This window comes from Colossoma macropomum, unplaced genomic scaffold, assembly GCF_904425465.1.
Source record: "Colossoma macropomum unplaced genomic scaffold, Colossoma_macropomum, whole genome shotgun sequence".
Lineage (NCBI taxonomy): Eukaryota > Metazoa > Chordata > Actinopteri > Characiformes > Serrasalmidae > Colossoma > Colossoma macropomum.
The window spans coordinates 15,222,536-15,239,654 of NW_023494804.1; the positions used below are offsets into that span (position 1 = coordinate 15,222,536).

Genomic DNA, 17,119 nt, shown 5'->3' on the forward strand with positions numbered 1-17,119 from the left:
GAACTGCAAAACGTCACTCGTCTACATGGTCAAACTGTTTATCTGGATCAGACATCATCAGATCTTACGCAACCAAAATCGGCCAGTCTCACAGCCTTTCTAAAATAGGTCATATAAGTCATCAGTAAATTATATGAGCAGCACTAATATTTCTATGTCATTTTTTGTAAGACAATGTTAACGTTAAGGTAACGCTAGCATTGTAGCATCACTGGACTAGTAAAAGAAAGTCAACATTTGGTGTTCATCCAAACACCATCATTTTAGTTATTATAGTCATAAATTATTGTAATTGTAATTATACTTTATTCATTTATATTTCATTGTTCAACACAGGTGGTTTTGGAAGAGGCATTAAATATATGACAATAGAACAGAAAGAATTGAGTTTTACAGTTTTGTTTTGTTGTATTTCACTGTGTGGCACGATTTACTGGCGCTGAGAGTCGTCTTCATTCCAAAATGGCGGCACATAGCTAGGCTGCTGCGCGCTGTTGCAGTGGAACGACCAATAAGCTTTGTACTCAGTGCTCCACCTCAAACTCCGCCTACGAGCACAGCCATTGGCTCATGAGTCTCTGAATGCTGTCGTTTTATTGGTTCCCTACAGAAACATCTGCCTGAATTAGGGCGTGTTATATGTAAATGAGATGCTGGTAGGCCGGCGCTTGATTTCACACACCAAAGCTGATTCATTAGTTGCTCTCAAATCTCTGCTCGTTACCGTGTCGTATGAAAGTTTCAATGCGTGTCATTATTTTTGTATGTTTGTATTGTTTAAATGAGCACAGCTCTACACAGAAAAAAATCACTGGCCACTGCTGACCCCTCGGACAGCTCAGTGGCATTTCTCTTGTTTCCTTTATAGGGCACTGCATGAACTTGTGTGTTCTGTTCCTCTCTATTTGTAGTGACTGAGTACTGGTTATGTTTTTATTTCTTTATTTACGTCTCTGTAGGTCAGTCATGGAGTCCTGCAGCTGTGCTCACAGTGTCCTGATCTTACTGATCATTGTGTTCACTACTGGTCAGTGCTGCACTATTACTTCTTTATCATCTGCTTAAAGATTTTACTCTATTTTACCTTGAGTTTGGTAAATAGGTTATTATAAGTAATGTTATCATATTATTATTATATGCAGTATACACTGATCAGGCATAACATTATGACCATAATGTTATGACCATAGTGTTACAGCACTGCAGTAACACTGACGTGGTGGTGGGGTGTTAGTGTGTGTTGTGCTGGTACAAGTGGATCAGACACAGCAGTGCTGCTGGAGTTTTTAAACACCTTAGTGTCACTGCTGGACTGAGAATAGTCCACCAACCAAAAATATCCAGCCAGCAGCATCCTGTGGGCAGCGTCATGTGACCACTGATGAAGGACTAGAGGATGATTAGCTTATACTGTACAGCAAGAGATGAGCTATTGTCTCTGGCTTCACATCTACAGGGTGGACCAACAACGCATGTGTGTCTAATAGAGTGGACAGTGAGTGGACACAGTGTTTAAAAACTCCAGCAGCACTGCTGTGTCTGATCCACCCGTACCAGCACAACGTACACTAACACACCACCACCACATCAGTGTTAATGCAGTGCTGAGAATGATCCACCACCCAAATAGCACCTGCCCTGTGAGGGTCCATGGCGGCCCTGACCACTGAAGAACAGGGTGAAAGGGGGCTAACAAAGTATGCAGAGAAACAGATGGACTACAGTCTGTAATTGCAGAACTACAAAGTGCACCTATATAGTAAGTGGAGCTGATAAAAAAAACAATGAGCGTAGAAACAAGGAGGTGGTCAGAATGTGATCCCTGATCGGTGTATATTGTCAGTATTTTATCTTCACTTTGACCTAGATTTATTCAAACATGCTGGATTTTAAATCTTCTGTTTAACAGTGACATTTAAATTCTGCTCTTCCAGCAACACTTGTGTTGAAGTGGCTCAGTTATTGTTATACCTTCCTTTTCATCCCTTCGTCTGATTCTCTCTTTCAGTGTCTGCAGCAGCTTTTCCTTCAGTGAAGGTTAAGCGTCATCGTCCTGCTACTCTGCCCTGCTCTGAGAGATGTTCTGGGTTGGTCAGATGGACGGTGCACTTTAACCCCTGAGACGTTCTGGCTCAGTGTGATCAGACTTCAGTACCTGAAAGGAGATCTTTCTCTGACCATCACTGACGCTGACTTCAGTAGAAGAGCCCTGTACACGTGTGACTGCGAGGGCAAGGACGTTTGTTGCGTGCAGCTTCTGATTGAGCGCAAGTTTCTTCACTCTGGGTTACTGAGCAAACCCCAGTGATGTAGACACAGTGCTTCAGATTTGTACAGATCTGATGAAGTTCTGGTTTTCAAGCCAGACTTCTGTCCATCTCTAGAGAGTCTGGCCTGTTTGGTCCCTTAATGTGGCAAAGAGATCTGCCTACTTTAACAGGGAAGGACTGTTTGCACAACATGCAGAATAACCAACCACAGGCTGTTGTCCTGTGTGACGTGGAGATACAGGCCGTCTCTAGAAAGGTGCTACAACAAAAACACACCGACATGAAACCAACTGGTATGCATGCAGATTTCTCAGGCAGTAGCAACTACATACTTTAAAGAAAACTCTTGGATAACTTTAAAAATTGTGTTTGAGTAACTTTTTTCAATCCAGCCACTGTATCTGTAGTAAACACTTAAAGGATGTTTTGGCACCCAGAGCAGCTGCTAACAGCAGAGTGCCCCTCAGACTGACCGAAACACACACACACAGTGGTACAAATACACACACACACACACACACATAGTGGTACACACGCACACAGTGGTACACACAGTGCCCAGGACTGCGACTAATGGAATTCCTTTTTGTTTTTTCCTCAGCACTGAAGAATTCACTTGTAATACAGCAAGGTGAATTTCTGATCCTGGATTTGGACATACCAAAGTGGAGGTGCTTCATAACATTGTAGGTGCAGCTGGACCATCCAGTGGTCAGATCTGCACAGTAGCTGGATGGTCACTACAGTGTAAACCTGGATATAAACAGAGAGTGTCTGCTGTTCTTAAGCTGAGCACAGTGACTCCATCTGATAGTGGAGTTTATACTGTAATGGACAAAAGGAATAAAGAGGTCATCCACACCTACACAGTGACCGTGGGGTCAGCAGGTGGACATGATGAAGTGAAGGGTACGTTACGTGCTTCTTTAGCTCCGTCAGAGTTGCCTGAGCAGGAATCTGCTGCTGGCTTTAATGGTGGTGTTTAGTTAAAAGTATGTTTTTGTATTGCAGATGACCCATTGGCTCTGGACACAGATAAAGGAGCTGCGGGACCCGTGTGGATTTTTGTGGTGGTGGTGATTGTACTTGGAGCTGTGATTGTGGGGTTAGTGGTGCTGGTTGTGCAGCTGAGAAGATAAACTAGAGAGTCAAAAATTTTATCATGTATGACCAGACTTGTTTAGGTTTTACATCAGCAAAATACTGCAATTTCAGGCACGTAAACGTTGAGCTGTACATAAAACTATTGTTTATATCAGGGGTTCTCAACCTTTTCCACCCCAAGGCCCACCTGTGTATAACTACATAGCATAGCCTCCCACAGGAAAACTAAAATCTACTTTTTGAATTTTGTTTTTCTTTTCTTAAATCCTGAAAAAGATCAGATTGGCCATTCTGTCTGTCAGTAGGTTTGCAAAATTTGCAGGGATGTTAAAAACCATGAAACGTTAAAAAAACAACATGGTTGTGGATTTTTTAAGGGGGAAAAAGAATAGAAATGTATGAGGTAGATGAGGTGATTTGGAGCTGCAGTCTGTCGTGTTTTCACTCAAAATACTCCACTGGCTTTCCCAAAAGAGTAACTGTTTGGTCTCGAGAGTCTCCAGTTTTGAGCGTTTTTGTAATCTCACTTCACCCACTGGGCTTTTGGGTTAGCATTGTCACGGTTAACAATAATGATAAATTTTACCTGTTATCTGCTTCTTTGTCATCAGTTTATCAGTTTGAGTTTAACCACTCAGGTCGACCAAATATATGCTCCGGGATCCATGAGTTGAAATCAAATGCGTCTCTTCTCTATTATTTTATGGCTCGTCTATTGATTTTAACAGCAGCTCGTGCTGAGAGTCTAAAGAGTCAGTCATTAAAACAGTTGTTATGCATCTAAAAGAGAAGTAAAGCCGAATTCCCTTGTTTGATTCCCTTGTTTTCCATCAGCACTGAACTGGAGAGGGTTCGGTTTGAAGCGGACTGAGACCTGCTGGTTTCTGCCAGACCGGTTCAGCTGTTTGTGGCAGACCTGTATACAGGTGGAGGGTTCACACACGTCAAAACGCAGTGAACTAAAGAAAAAGGTGAAATAAGTCCTCACCAAACAAAATGCCCTGAGCAATATCATGTTGCTCTACTTCAAGATGTGTGTGTTGTGCTGTTCCGCGCTGGACTAGCTGGACAACACATAAGAAGATCTCACTTTTCTTAAAATATAATTCTTTGCAGTACAGCTGCTGCTGAGCTTTGTGTAATAAAGTATGCTAAAGAAGGGCTAATAAAGTTCTATCCTGAAGTTATGATATTTTGGAACCTCTAATTTGTACTAAATCACTAATCACTAATGTGTACTTGATACATGTTTGTCATATTTTATCTGAACTAGCTATACTAGTCGTGTGTTATTGTCACCACTCTTAAGGTCTGAGTTGCTAAAGTATGTTTGTAATACTAACTGTGCTCTATAATCACATGATTAGTATATGAGGTTATACAGTCCCAATACATAATTAGTGTATTTAAGAATACGGTTCTCTTGCAGTTCTGGTTCAGTAAAGTATGTACTTTAAGTATTTACTAAGATGTACTCAAATACATGTTTATGTATTTATGTATGTAAATTTTATACCTGTAACCTTCCAAACTACTTAAGTGTACTGGACAATATAGGTCAAGTGACAACCACTAAATATAAATGACCATTTATTTTAGACTTTGTAATTTGTAATACAAGATGGTCATGATGGTCAAAACGCCTATAAATACTGTACTTATGTATTAACAGTAATGCAATTACTGTATTAACAACAAATAATATTTCTTAAACTTGTGTGTAATACACTTAATGTATTCGCTGACATTTTAAGTATTTTAAAGTTGTTTTTAACAGTGCTTCTCTATTTTCCCTTAAAGTTAAATTTTACACACATTTTTAGTTTTTTAAATTACACTTCTTAAAAACACAGTCAGCAGTTTCTAGACCAGTGAAACACCTCTGGGGTCAGAGCATCATCAGGGGTGTCATGACAAGTGTTAAAGTGTGCTCAGTGTCTTTAAACATCTTTAGCTCGGTTGGCCCTGGTTCTGTAGTCTGTGATTCATGAGGTCCCCTTTTTTTTTTACAAAGGACAGAGCTGCAAAAACTGCATGACTGCTAGACCAACAGAAGGAGAGAGAGAAAGAACTTTTTCATCTGTATTCAGGTTCACAAACAAGTGATGAAATCAAAACCACAGAGTGGAAAAGACCTACACAGTAAGAAGTGAATACACTGCAGGATGATTGCCTCCAGTACTGCACCCAGGAGCCACGTGTTCACTTAAACTGTTTAATAACATCACCCAAACTGTCTAATCACATCAATCAAACTGTTTAATCACATCACTCAAACTGTTTAATCACATCATGCAAACACTCTACTCACATCACTCAAACTGTCTAATCACATCACTCAAACTGTCTAATCACATCACCCAAACTGTCTAATCACATCACCCAAAGTATATGAACCGCTGCCATTTATCATGTCTGAACAGCACAAAACAGTTATAACAGTCATGAAACTGCAATTCATGGTGCTGGAGTGGTGGCTAAGCACCTAGCTAATGCTAACGCTAATGACTTAACATTAGCTAGAAAGGTGCATTGAGCACAAGTCAGCTAAGCTGGATTTGGGTGTAGAGCTCAAAGCAAACTAAGTAGTTAACTTACTCGGTACCTTTTAAATATAAAGTTTGACCCATGAGGCAGGTCCCATTCCACTTGCAGTTTGCTCGTCGGAGAAAAGTCTTCAGTTTTGTAGTCTTTAGGCTCATGACACTAGTATCTCACAAATTAACGTAATCCACACATTTGACGAAATTTTACTATAAACACAACAAAAAAACTTGGAGAACAAATAGTGAAAACACTTTTAAATGCGTAAACAGTGCAACAGAGTCAGATTGCTCCAGCTCCTCCAGGGGACTGACGTTTGATCAGTTTAACTTAGAATGAAGGTCATTTTTCCATCATCAACGTTCCATCCATCCACCCATCCATCATCTAAACTGCTTATCATTCTGGGTCGCGGTGATCATCAACATTAAACAAGAAAATGCAACTGTAATTCAACACTGATTCAGTGTTCTTCCACTATCTGGGTGGAGTCTAAAGTAGGATGGCTATGTGCACTCAGAGACTAAAGCTTTTTCTCCAACGCGAGGCGACGTCTGCCTGGAAGAACACAGATGAGACTAAAATGATCAGAGCAGCACAGAGTTCATTGAAAAACAGCAGGTAATCCAGTCTGTAGTTTTCTTAGAGGAGGGGCAGAAAAACACAGACAGGGCCGATTCAGATGGAAATAAAATCACAGAGGAGCACCTGTGAAAGAAGAATATCACCCCATGACCACATGGAAATGTAATCCGTGCGGAATAGGGCTTACGTTGTGAATGGAATTCCATGGAATTTTGCTGAGTTGCCAATTGATAGTATTCTGATGATGTCACAGTTGTACTGCCGCCATTTTGGTAGGCAGCTTGCAGTGCTGTGTCTGTTTGTAATGAGATAACAAATCCATAAAGAATCCAGCAAAGGTAGTAAAACACGTTTTGTGTAACACTTTAATCTCAATTTTAAGGCGTATTAACTGATATATTTGAGTGTATTGACTTGATTTTATTTTATTTGTTGCTGTAGTGATAAAAACAAAAGCTGAAAAGTTAAACGACTGAGAGTTCCGTTATTATTTCGCGTCCCAAACTGCATACTAGCTCACTAAATAGCGTGCAAAAATGGCGCATATCCCATTAGAAGTTCACTCATTAGTGTAGTAGGTGAAGTAGAGAAGTGTGTGCTTTGGGATGCTGCGTTAGATCAGCTGGTGCGACGCGTTCAACAGCTGCTCTGTTAATCTTAAGATCTGACCGAAGGCTGGATTTAATTAAATGTGGGTTGAATCGTATTTCATGTCCTCATTGAAACGGACAGACATTTTTCTCTACCAGTAGTCAGACAAGTCCCGCCCTCCTGCGCTGTGATTAGCTTCAACCACACCGCTGCGTGCGATCTGAACTCTCCAGCAGTCCGCCCAATAAATTGGCAGGAGCTGTCTGAATACGGGTGGGGAAAAAAAATGAGAAAGACATAATGCAATAAAACAAAAATAATAGAGCTTTTATATGTTTTAGATCAACATTTGAGTTTTTTATAATGTAGTTATTTTGTTTATAGTTTACTACATCATTTATATGCACACTGTTCGTGTTGAAATTTGTTTAGAGTGATTTATTTTTAATACAGTAAGGTCACGAATGTCGTTGATCAGTGAGGGGTGATCAGTCCTACTCCTGGAGAGCTACCACCCTGATCCAACACACCTGATCTAGGTAATGGAGGTCTTTAGGGGCTTATGAACATTAGAGCCAATTGTGTTGTATCTGAACGTTTCAGGTAGTACATCTCCAGGACCTGGATCGAGCATAAAGTCTTTATTTTTTTTCTATTCATTCTTTAGTTTGTTCTTTTCTTTCCCAGTAAATTGTACGTATGTAACTTGAGACTGGTTATAATATTTCTTTCTGTACATTTAGGACAAAATACACTACTTTAGCATCAGCTGAACATAAAATAAGTATAATTGCTTTAGATGTTCCCTATAACCGATGCCCATTACCAAAGCCAGTCCACATCTTTGCTGCAGCCCAGCTCCCAGCACACCTGTACCAGGTATTCAGTGTCTCCAAAAGCTTGGTTCAGACGTTTTGGGGCTGGGAGAAATGGAGGGTTCCTGAGGACCGGTTTGCCCTGTAATATCTGAACCCACCCCACTGTAAAGCTGCGCTGAACATCTGGAGTGCATTAATACGTATTACACACAGCGGCTCACTTTCGCCGATCTGCAAGCGCTCCGCTGCGCAGAAAGTCTCATGGGAATGAGTTGTAGATCGGCGATGCTCCAGCGCCCCGCTGGACTCCGGCTTCACTCTCCATTCCGCAACACATCAGCCCAACAAGAAGATTCAGAAAGAAAAATCAGGGCACAAACTCTCCCTCACACCTCACTGATTTGTTCTGCATTGAAACAGAGAGAAGTTATCAGCAGGTTGGACGTTGCATTGACGTTATAAGTGTCTGATGTGAAGCGGGAGCCGGTTTGCTGTGAAGGCTAGCTGCTGTTAGCCTCTGAGAATGCTAACGAGCTAGCTGCGATTTCTCGCTTCGGTTTTTGGCCACGCTGTCACTTTACAAACCGGTGAAATGTCTTAATTTGAAGGTTAACGTTTAGTTAACAGTTTTGGGTACCTGTGAGAACCGGTCGTTGTGCATATCATTTTAATTTTGAGTGATTTTCATGGGGTAGTTGGCTAGCTAACTAGCTCAGTAAATCCCGTCCTTTAGCTGGTTAGCTAGCGGATTTGGGGTCATTAACGTTAGCTGGCTTGTTAGCTGCACGTTCGCTTAGATTAGTATAAAGTGTATGTCTTTTTTGTGATTATTTACCCTGTAATGTTGTATATACCATGTTAAATGTTGCCTGCAGCCTGAGCTGTATCTGTATCAAACACCGCTAGCATTAGCATCAGCGATGCTGAATGGCTGAGTTTACAGACCTTTATCTCAGATTGGAGTTGGAATAAGCAGCTAAAATCGTGTCTAACGGTTTAACAGAGCTACACAGAGCCCAGAGACATGCTTAAGGTCCCAAACAAACGGTTTATTTATTTTGTGTTTTGTTGAAATGCGCCAGTGTTGCCTCTCCTAGCTCAGAACAGCTGGCTGGGGACAGATGTTGGATGGCAGTGGTCAGAAATAACGTTACAGTGGCAGTCTCATTTTTGCCTCTCTTATGTTTTGAGTTGTTTGCTGGACTCCAGTACAAACACAGGCCGCTGGTGATGCAGCAGTAGCTCCTGCTGATTCAGCTCAGAGGCTTTAGATCATCTGTTTACATTCACAACCCATAACAGCATCACTGGCAGGGCACAGAAACAGGGTTGTATTTTTACTTGTTTCCTGATAACACAACATTTTGCACAATGAAGAAGTTCTTTGACTCTCGGAGGGAGCTGGTCAGTTCCGGCCCGGGTTCCGGAGGCGCTGGTGGATCTGGAGGGTCCAGTGGCGCAGGAGGGAACTTCATCGGCCGCAATTTCACAGTGGGACGGCACCAGGTGACCGTGGAGGAAACGCTGGCAGAAGGTATGTAGGACATCAGGGTCAGCATGTGTCCATCTCAGGGGGTCACTGTGGCCTCCTGCCTGCAGAGCTCTTCTCCATGTGTGAGGAGGATGTTTCACAAAGCAGGAGTTCTCGGTAGGAGCAGAGGGCAAATATGACAATATTTGGTTGTATCGTGATAAATAATGCCACAATACACTTTTCTGAGCATATTGTGGACATCGTCAGCATTTAAAGAGCTCTGACCAGCTGCACGTTTCATTATAGAAGCCTAATCAGTCCTGCCATTGGCGTTAGTGCAGTGTGATGGGTGAAACGCTGTATAAACGTCACTGTATGTGTAGTTTTGGTAGTAAATGTGGGACTGCTGGTTCGTTTCGTCTGTTCCTTGGTATCAAATCTAAAAAAAAATATTGTGATTTATAGTGTGTATCTTGAAAATGTATCTTGAAGTATCATGATGTATATTTCTCAGTAAAGCCTAAAGCTGAGGATTCCAGTAGGAATCCTGAAATAATATTAAGAATAATGGGACAATATTAATAATTGTTCTTAATAATAATATAATAATAAGAATAAGAAGAAGGAGTAAAAGAAGAATTACAAAGAGAAGACGCTTTCACAGTGCATGATCTGTCACATTTATTTTCTGAGACATCTGATCAGAACAGAACCAGTATTGCTACATAAAAAAACTGTGAACAAAATGATTTTAATGTAATATTTGGCACTAAAACCACTTAAACTGGACCAATTTTACTCTCTTTATAAGGAAACATATTATATTGTCATATTACCCAGCCCTATCTATCTGTCTGTCTGTCCACACACACACACACACACACATATATATATATATATATATATATATATATGTATGTATGTATATTACACACGCATAAATAGGGACGTCTCTAATCTTGCTTCAGGAAAAAAAACACACTGAGGCCCATATTTATTGATATTAGATATCAGATATCAGATCAGCTCTCATCAGTTCATGTAACTCTATTTAGTGCTAAAATGCTAGATCAGCGTTTTTACTCTGAGAAATCTGATAAATACAGGTCCAGGTCTCTGGGATAGATCATCAGGATAAAGTGGAGAAGGTCTTTTCAAACTAAGCTCTGCAGAACGGCAGACACACTGTTATCTTAAATAGACAGACAGAAGTACGTAACAAAGCTAAAAGCAGCAGTGCTGTATCCGTGCTTCAGTCCATGTATATAGATCAGTGTGTTATACAGTGTCACGGTTAGGCAGGTGTGATGATTCAGGCCTGCATGATGCTACTTGATGTGGTAGAGGCTTAGCCCTCTCTCTTAACTATGATCAAGGCTTCTTTAATGTGTTATAATTTTTACATTTTTTAGATATTATTTTTCCACTAAGACCAATTTATAATGTCTGTGTAGTTTTATGAACCAAAAACAGTTATGGTTCATTTTTACATGACTCTCTTTATCCCTTAGATTTCAATAGGCTGTTTCTGTTTCTGTGCCTTTAAGACTGATGTATGTAAGTGAGCTCTGTTCTGATTGGCTGCCCTGTATTGGTCCTTATTCAAGAAACAGTCTGGGCTGAAACACTCCTTATGACAGTGTGAGTAGGTGGGGCTAAACTGCTGTGGGCTAAGTAGTTGGAAATGTAAATGTGTGGGTTTTTGTGACATCACAAAAACACTGATTTCAGAGCTGAGTAGTAAATGATACGTTTTGGAACTTAACCAGTATTTACATGCTATGACAAATTCTTTAATTTTAAAAAAGGTGAGGAAAGTTAGCTCTTTAAAACTGATGCTGCTGGACTAACAGAAATGGCTTTTAAATTTTTTCCGTCCTCTGTAAAGTTACCATTTCTGGGATAAAAGGGTTTGTTGTGACTGTGATGAAAGGGAACTTAAATTTATTTTACACGTGGAAGGTTTTTGTTATTGTATTATTGTTATGATGGTTTATTGGGATGAATCATAAAGTGTCATGTGACGGCTTTTTGTCCCTTAGAATTCAACAGGCTGTTTTTGTTGCTGTACCTTTAAGACTGATTTATGTAAATGATCTCTGTTCTGATTGGCTGCCCTGCATTTTTCCAAGAAGCAGTCTGGGCTCAAACACTCCTTATGACTTCATTGTGAGTGGGCAGGGCTAAACTGCTGTGGGCTGAGTAGTCGCAAATGTAGTTGTGTGGGTTTTTGTGACAGGATGAATCATAAAGTGTCATGTGATGGCTCGGTGTGGTCAGAGCAGCTTTATTTCGGCAGCCTAAATCCTCTCTCTGAAATCCCTCCTCATCTGCTCCTCTGATTAAATAGCCTGCTTTGAGGGATTGCATTAATTGCATTTCTAACAATTGTGAATGAATGTGAGCTGTGATACTGAGACAGTTTCTTTTCAGTGTATGTGCTTCCATCTGTTATTCACTGTGTATATGGGATTTTATTATATATGAAAGATCAGCACAGATACTGATCTTATTAAAGAAGGCCTGTTATTCTCATTTTCAGTTGATAATTGTATTTTTGGTCTAATAGAACAGATTTACAGCTTCAACTGTTCATCACACTGTTCATCTCTATTCACCTGCTGTCTGAAACACTCTGTTAGAGCTCCTGTGTCTTTAAGCCCCGCCTCCTGATGAGCCCAGCATGCTCTGATTGGTCAGCTCACTCACTCTGTTCTGATTGGTCAGCTTCCGGAGCGGTTCCGCCCCTCCATGTTCCGCCCTTGTTCTTCAGTCTGCAGACAGACCCTTCTCTCTTGAGCAGCTGTAAACTCCGCTTGCCTGTTTCTCCAGCGACGACGGTTCTGCCGTATCAGTTTGATCCAGAGTGGATTCTGAAAGTTGGGTCAGCATCTTCTCCACAAGCTACAACACTGACCACACTTGTCTTCCTCCAGGAGCTGCTGTGCGCTGTGTGAGGGGCTGTGTGTCGAGCTCGCCGATAGGCGGGCAGTAAGGACTGTGTTACGAGATTGAGTCACCTTTTAACAAAAGAAAAGGGCTGGAATTCCAACTAAGTGTTTCAGGCAGCTGAGAAAAGTGGTTTCTGTGGGAGAGAGTTTCTTCCTCTGGAGGGAACGCTGAGCTTTGTGATTTTGCAGAATGTTTACATGCACAAAAAGATACAACCCACCTTAAAGGAAAGAGAAAATCTGGAAAAGTAGAATAAGTCCCCTTTAGTCAAATCAGGTATTGGCCAGACGTGTCCAACACACATTCAGCGCTGTCCCTCAGCCGCGGTAGCTCTTCGCTTGAAGTGCATTATTCCAAACGTGATAGACACTTTCTGTTTTTATTCATAGAACAGATCACATTATGATGAATGATCACATTATAGGCAAACTTTTGTTTAAGTAAATTAAATTAGCAAGCATTAAATCTGCCATGGTTGTTTCTATGTGCTGTGGTGCGTCAGAATAACTGCCCCTGTGCTGTATTTCATTCGTTTGAATTATTGTCACTTTCATGTAGGCCAAAAAGTTAAGCTATATTAAATTCAGTTAATGTAGTTAAATATGAAAAGAATAATGTTTGGTGCGTGCTCGGCCTGTTCGGGCTGAATGAGACCTGTTTGGTGTACGCTGCCTGTTTGTGGTGTCTGCTGCCTGTTCGGGCTGAATTCGGCCTGTTTGTGGTGTACGCTGCCTGTTTGTGGTGTACGCTGCCTGTTTGTGGTGTACGCTGCCTGTTTGTCGTGTGCGCTGCCTGTTCGGGCTGAATGTGGCCTGTTTGTGGTGTACGCTGCCTGTTCGGGCTGAATGTGGCCTGTTTGTGGTGTACACTGCCTGTTCGGGCTGAATGTGGCCTGTTTGTGGTGTACGCTGCCTGTTCGGGCTGAATGTGGCCTGTTTGTGGTGTACACTGCCTGTTCGGGCTGAATGTGGCCTGTTTGTGGTGTACGCTGCCTGTTCGGGCTGAATGTGGCCTGTTTGTGGTGTACGCTGCCTGTTCGGGCTGAATGTGGCCTGTTTGTGGTGTACGCTGCCTGTTCGGGCTGAATGTGGCCTGTTTGTGGTGTACGCTGCCTGTTCGGGCTGAATGTGGCCTGTTTGTGGTGTACGCTGCCTGTTCGGGCTGAATGTGGCCTGTTTGTGGTGTACACGGCCTGTTTGTGGTGTACGCTGCCTGTTCGAACTGAATGCGGCCTGTTTGTGGTGTACATGGCCTGTTTGCCGTGTGTGCAACCTGTATGTGGTCCATTCAGCACGCATATGGTCTGTTTGCCACGTATGCAGTCTGTTTACTGTGTATATGGTCTATTTGGCATGTATGCAATCTGTTCTGAGTGTGTATGGTCGATTCGGTATGTGTGCGGCCTTTTTGGTGTATATGCAATCTGTTCAGCATGTATGTAGCCTGTTAGGGGTGTATGGGGCCTGTGTGTGGTGTTTGCGGTCTGTGTGTGGTGTTAGCGGCGTGTGTGTGGTGTACGCGGCCTGTGTGTGGTGTACGCGGCCTGTGTGGTGTTAGCGGCGTGTGTGTGGTGTACGCGGCCTGTGTGTGGTGTACGCGGCCTGTGTGTGGTGTACGCAATCTGTTTGGGCTGAACGCGGCCTGTGTGAGGCGTGCGCTGCCTGTTCGGTGCGTGCTCGGACTGTTTGGTGCGTGCTCGGCCTGTTCGGGCTGAATGAGACCTGTTTGGTGTACGCTGCCTGTTGGTGGTGTACGCTGCCTGTTCGGGCTGAATGCGGCCTGTTTGTGGTGTACACTGCCTGTTTGTGGTGTGCGCTGCCTGTTTGGGCTGAATGTGGCCTGTTTGTGGTGTACGCTGCCTGTTTGTGGTGTACGCTGCCTGTTTGTGGTGTACGCTGCCTGTTTGTGGTGTCTGCTGCCTGTTCGGGCTGAATTCGGCCTGTTTGTGGTGTATGCTGCCTGTTTGTGGTGTACACTGCCTGTTCGGACTGAATGCGGCCTGTTTGTGGTGTACACGGCCTGTTTGTGGTGTACACGGCCTGATTGTGGTGTACACGGCCTGTTTGTGGTGTACACGGCCTGATTGTGGTGTATGCTGCCTGATTGTGGTGTACGCTGCCTGTTCGGGCTGAATTCGGCCTGTTTGTGGTGTACACGGCCTGTTTGTGGTGTACACGGCCTGATTGTGGTGTACACGGCCTGTTTGTGGTGTACGCTGCCTGTTTGCGCTGAATTCGGCCTGATTGCGGTGTACACGGCCTGATTGTGGTGTACACGGCCTGTTTGTGGTGTACGCTGCCTGTTCGAGCTGAATGTGGCCTGTTTGTGGTGTATGCTGCAAGCGCGGGCTGAATGCGGCCTGTTCGGTGTATATGCGGCCTGTTGGGGTGTCTGCGGCCTGTTTGTGGTGTACGTGGCCTGTTCGGGGAGTCTGTTCGAGGTGTCTGCGGCCTGTTCGTGTGTATGCACAGCCGGTTCAGGGTGAATGCGGCCTGTTTGGTGCATATACGGCCTGTTCGGTGTGTGCATGGCCTGGTCGGGGTGAAGAAGGAAATAAAAATATAATACAGATAACAATGAGAAGTAATACTGAGTTAAATACAGGAATACATTTGAGGAAAACAAATGTGCTGAAATACTAAACTAAATGCTGAATGCAAAATTAAACAATACTGCATACATTAATTGCATATACTCCCGAGTAATGAGGTCACTCAAGGTCAAGAGATTCTGCAGATATTCAGTGTAGAATTACAATAAAGGCCTTTTCTCCTGAGGCAGATTACTGCAGGGGATGGTTATGATGATGATGATGCCTCTGTGAGTTAATTAAACTGTCTCTAACTTCACTAAGTGTCTGCAATTAATCACATTTACGTCACTGTGCAGTCACTCACCTTTTACTTGCACTTCTGTGGATGTCCATTAGATGTTCATTCACCAACCGTTCTTAAGATGAAATTTCTTCTTAAACCCACTTACGCAGTTTTTACAAAGATTCTGACATTCATCAGTGTTTTCTTATTTGAGGTTTGTTCTTAGTTAAGACCAGAATCTAAACACACTCAAGAGCACAAAGGTGAGAACAGTTCTGTGCTTTAAGAACACGTCATGAATCTGACGTAGACTTTTTCTTAGGATCTTTCTCAAGAATACTTAAAACACTGGTGAACGAGGCCCACTGTATCATAAATGATATTTTCTTACAAATTCCCCCATAATTGAGTGTGTGAGATGTAAACAGAGTGATTCAGAGTAGTAAAATGGTTCAGATTTCTTTACAGTGATGGTGATAGGAACCAGGGGTCGCCATGACTACAACACAAATATAGACGTTTCATTTACAATCCAAAACCACCAGTGAACCCATATGTGTCTTTTAAGTTTTATATGGAACGTTGATGATGGGAAAAACTGAAATAATAGGTTTTCTTTGACTATTTTGCCTCACAACACCCTGCATGTATCCCTCCACCTTGAATGAATTTCAAGGCCAAAATCTTCTCAAACTTTAGCAAAACAGTGTCTCAGACATCAGACAGTGTATTCATAACCATTTCATGTAATACCCTTCTGTAAGTTTCTCTAGAACGGAGCATTTCACACCAAACCGCTCTGAACGACTCTGTTTACATCCTGACTGTTTAGTTATGCTGGATTTTTATCTGTATATTTGAATCTCTGATGTTTGTTTGTGTCCTGCAGGTGGTTTTGCGATCGTGTTCCTGGTCCGGACTCATCAGGGTGTTCGCTGTGCCCTGAAGCGGATGTATGTTAATAATGAGCATGATCTGCAGGTGTGTCGCCGCGAGATACAGATCATGGTGAGTGCGTTTTTCCTCTTACCTGAACCTCAACTTTCACTTACTCTGAAATATAAAGCTGCCAAAAAGGTTCTCTCAGACAGTGCCATAACAGAACCACTTCTGTGTCTACCTGAAAAAAAGGGAACCCTGACTGTAAGCCTCAATGTGGTGCACATGTTCAGTACTGTTAAATACAGTGGTGTGAAAAAGTGTTTGCCCCCTTCTTGATTTCTTATTCTTTTGCATGTTTGTCACACTTAAATGTTTCAGATCACCAAACTAATTTAAATATTAGACAAAAATGACACAAGTAAACACAACATGCAGTTTATAAATGAAGATCTTTATTATTAAGGGAAAAAGAAATCCAAACCTACAGGACCCTGTGTGAAAAAGTGATTGCCCCCTAAACCTAATAACTGGTTGGGCCACCCTTAGCAGCAGCAACTGCAATCAAGTGTTTGTGATAACTGGCAATGAGTCTTTTACAGCACTGTGGAGGAATTTTGGCCCACTCATCTTTGCAGAATTGTTGTAATTCAGCCACATTGGAGGGTTTCCGAGCATGAACCGTCTTTTTAAGGTCATGCCACAGCATCTCAATCGGATTCAGGTCAATACTTTGACTAGGCCTCTCCAAAGTCTTAATTTTGTTTTTCTTAAGCCATTCAGAGGTGGGCTTGCTGGTGTGTTTTGGATCATTGTCCTGCTGCAGAACCCAAGTGCTCTTCAGCTTGAGGTCACGAACAGATGGCCGGACATTCTCCTTCAGGATTTTTTGGTAGACAGCAGAATTCATGGTTCCATTTACCACAGCAAGTCTTTCAGGTCCTGAAGCAGCAAAACAGCCCCAGACCATCACACTACCACCACCACATTTTACCGTTGGTATGATGTTCCTTTTCTGAAATGCTGTGTTACTTCTACACCAGATATAATGGGACATACACCTTCCAAAAAGTTCAACTTTTGTCT

General features: G+C 42.4%; 1 protein-coding gene across 1 annotated transcript in view; it reads left to right on the plus strand.

Annotated features, from left to right (window-relative positions):
- The first annotated feature begins 8,048 nt into the window (after nt 1-8,048).
- Nucleotides 8,049-17,119, plus strand: part of aak1b (AP2 associated kinase 1b) — a 60,052-nt gene continuing 50,981 nt past the window's right edge. Inside the window, exons 1-2 of the mRNA XM_036594845.1 lie at nt 8,049-9,446; nt 16,044-16,162. Coding sequence (XP_036450738.1) covers nt 9,284-9,446; nt 16,044-16,162 — 282 coding nt within the window. The 5' untranslated portion in view covers nt 8,049-9,283. The remainder of the gene's footprint in view (nt 9,447-16,043; nt 16,163-17,119) is intronic.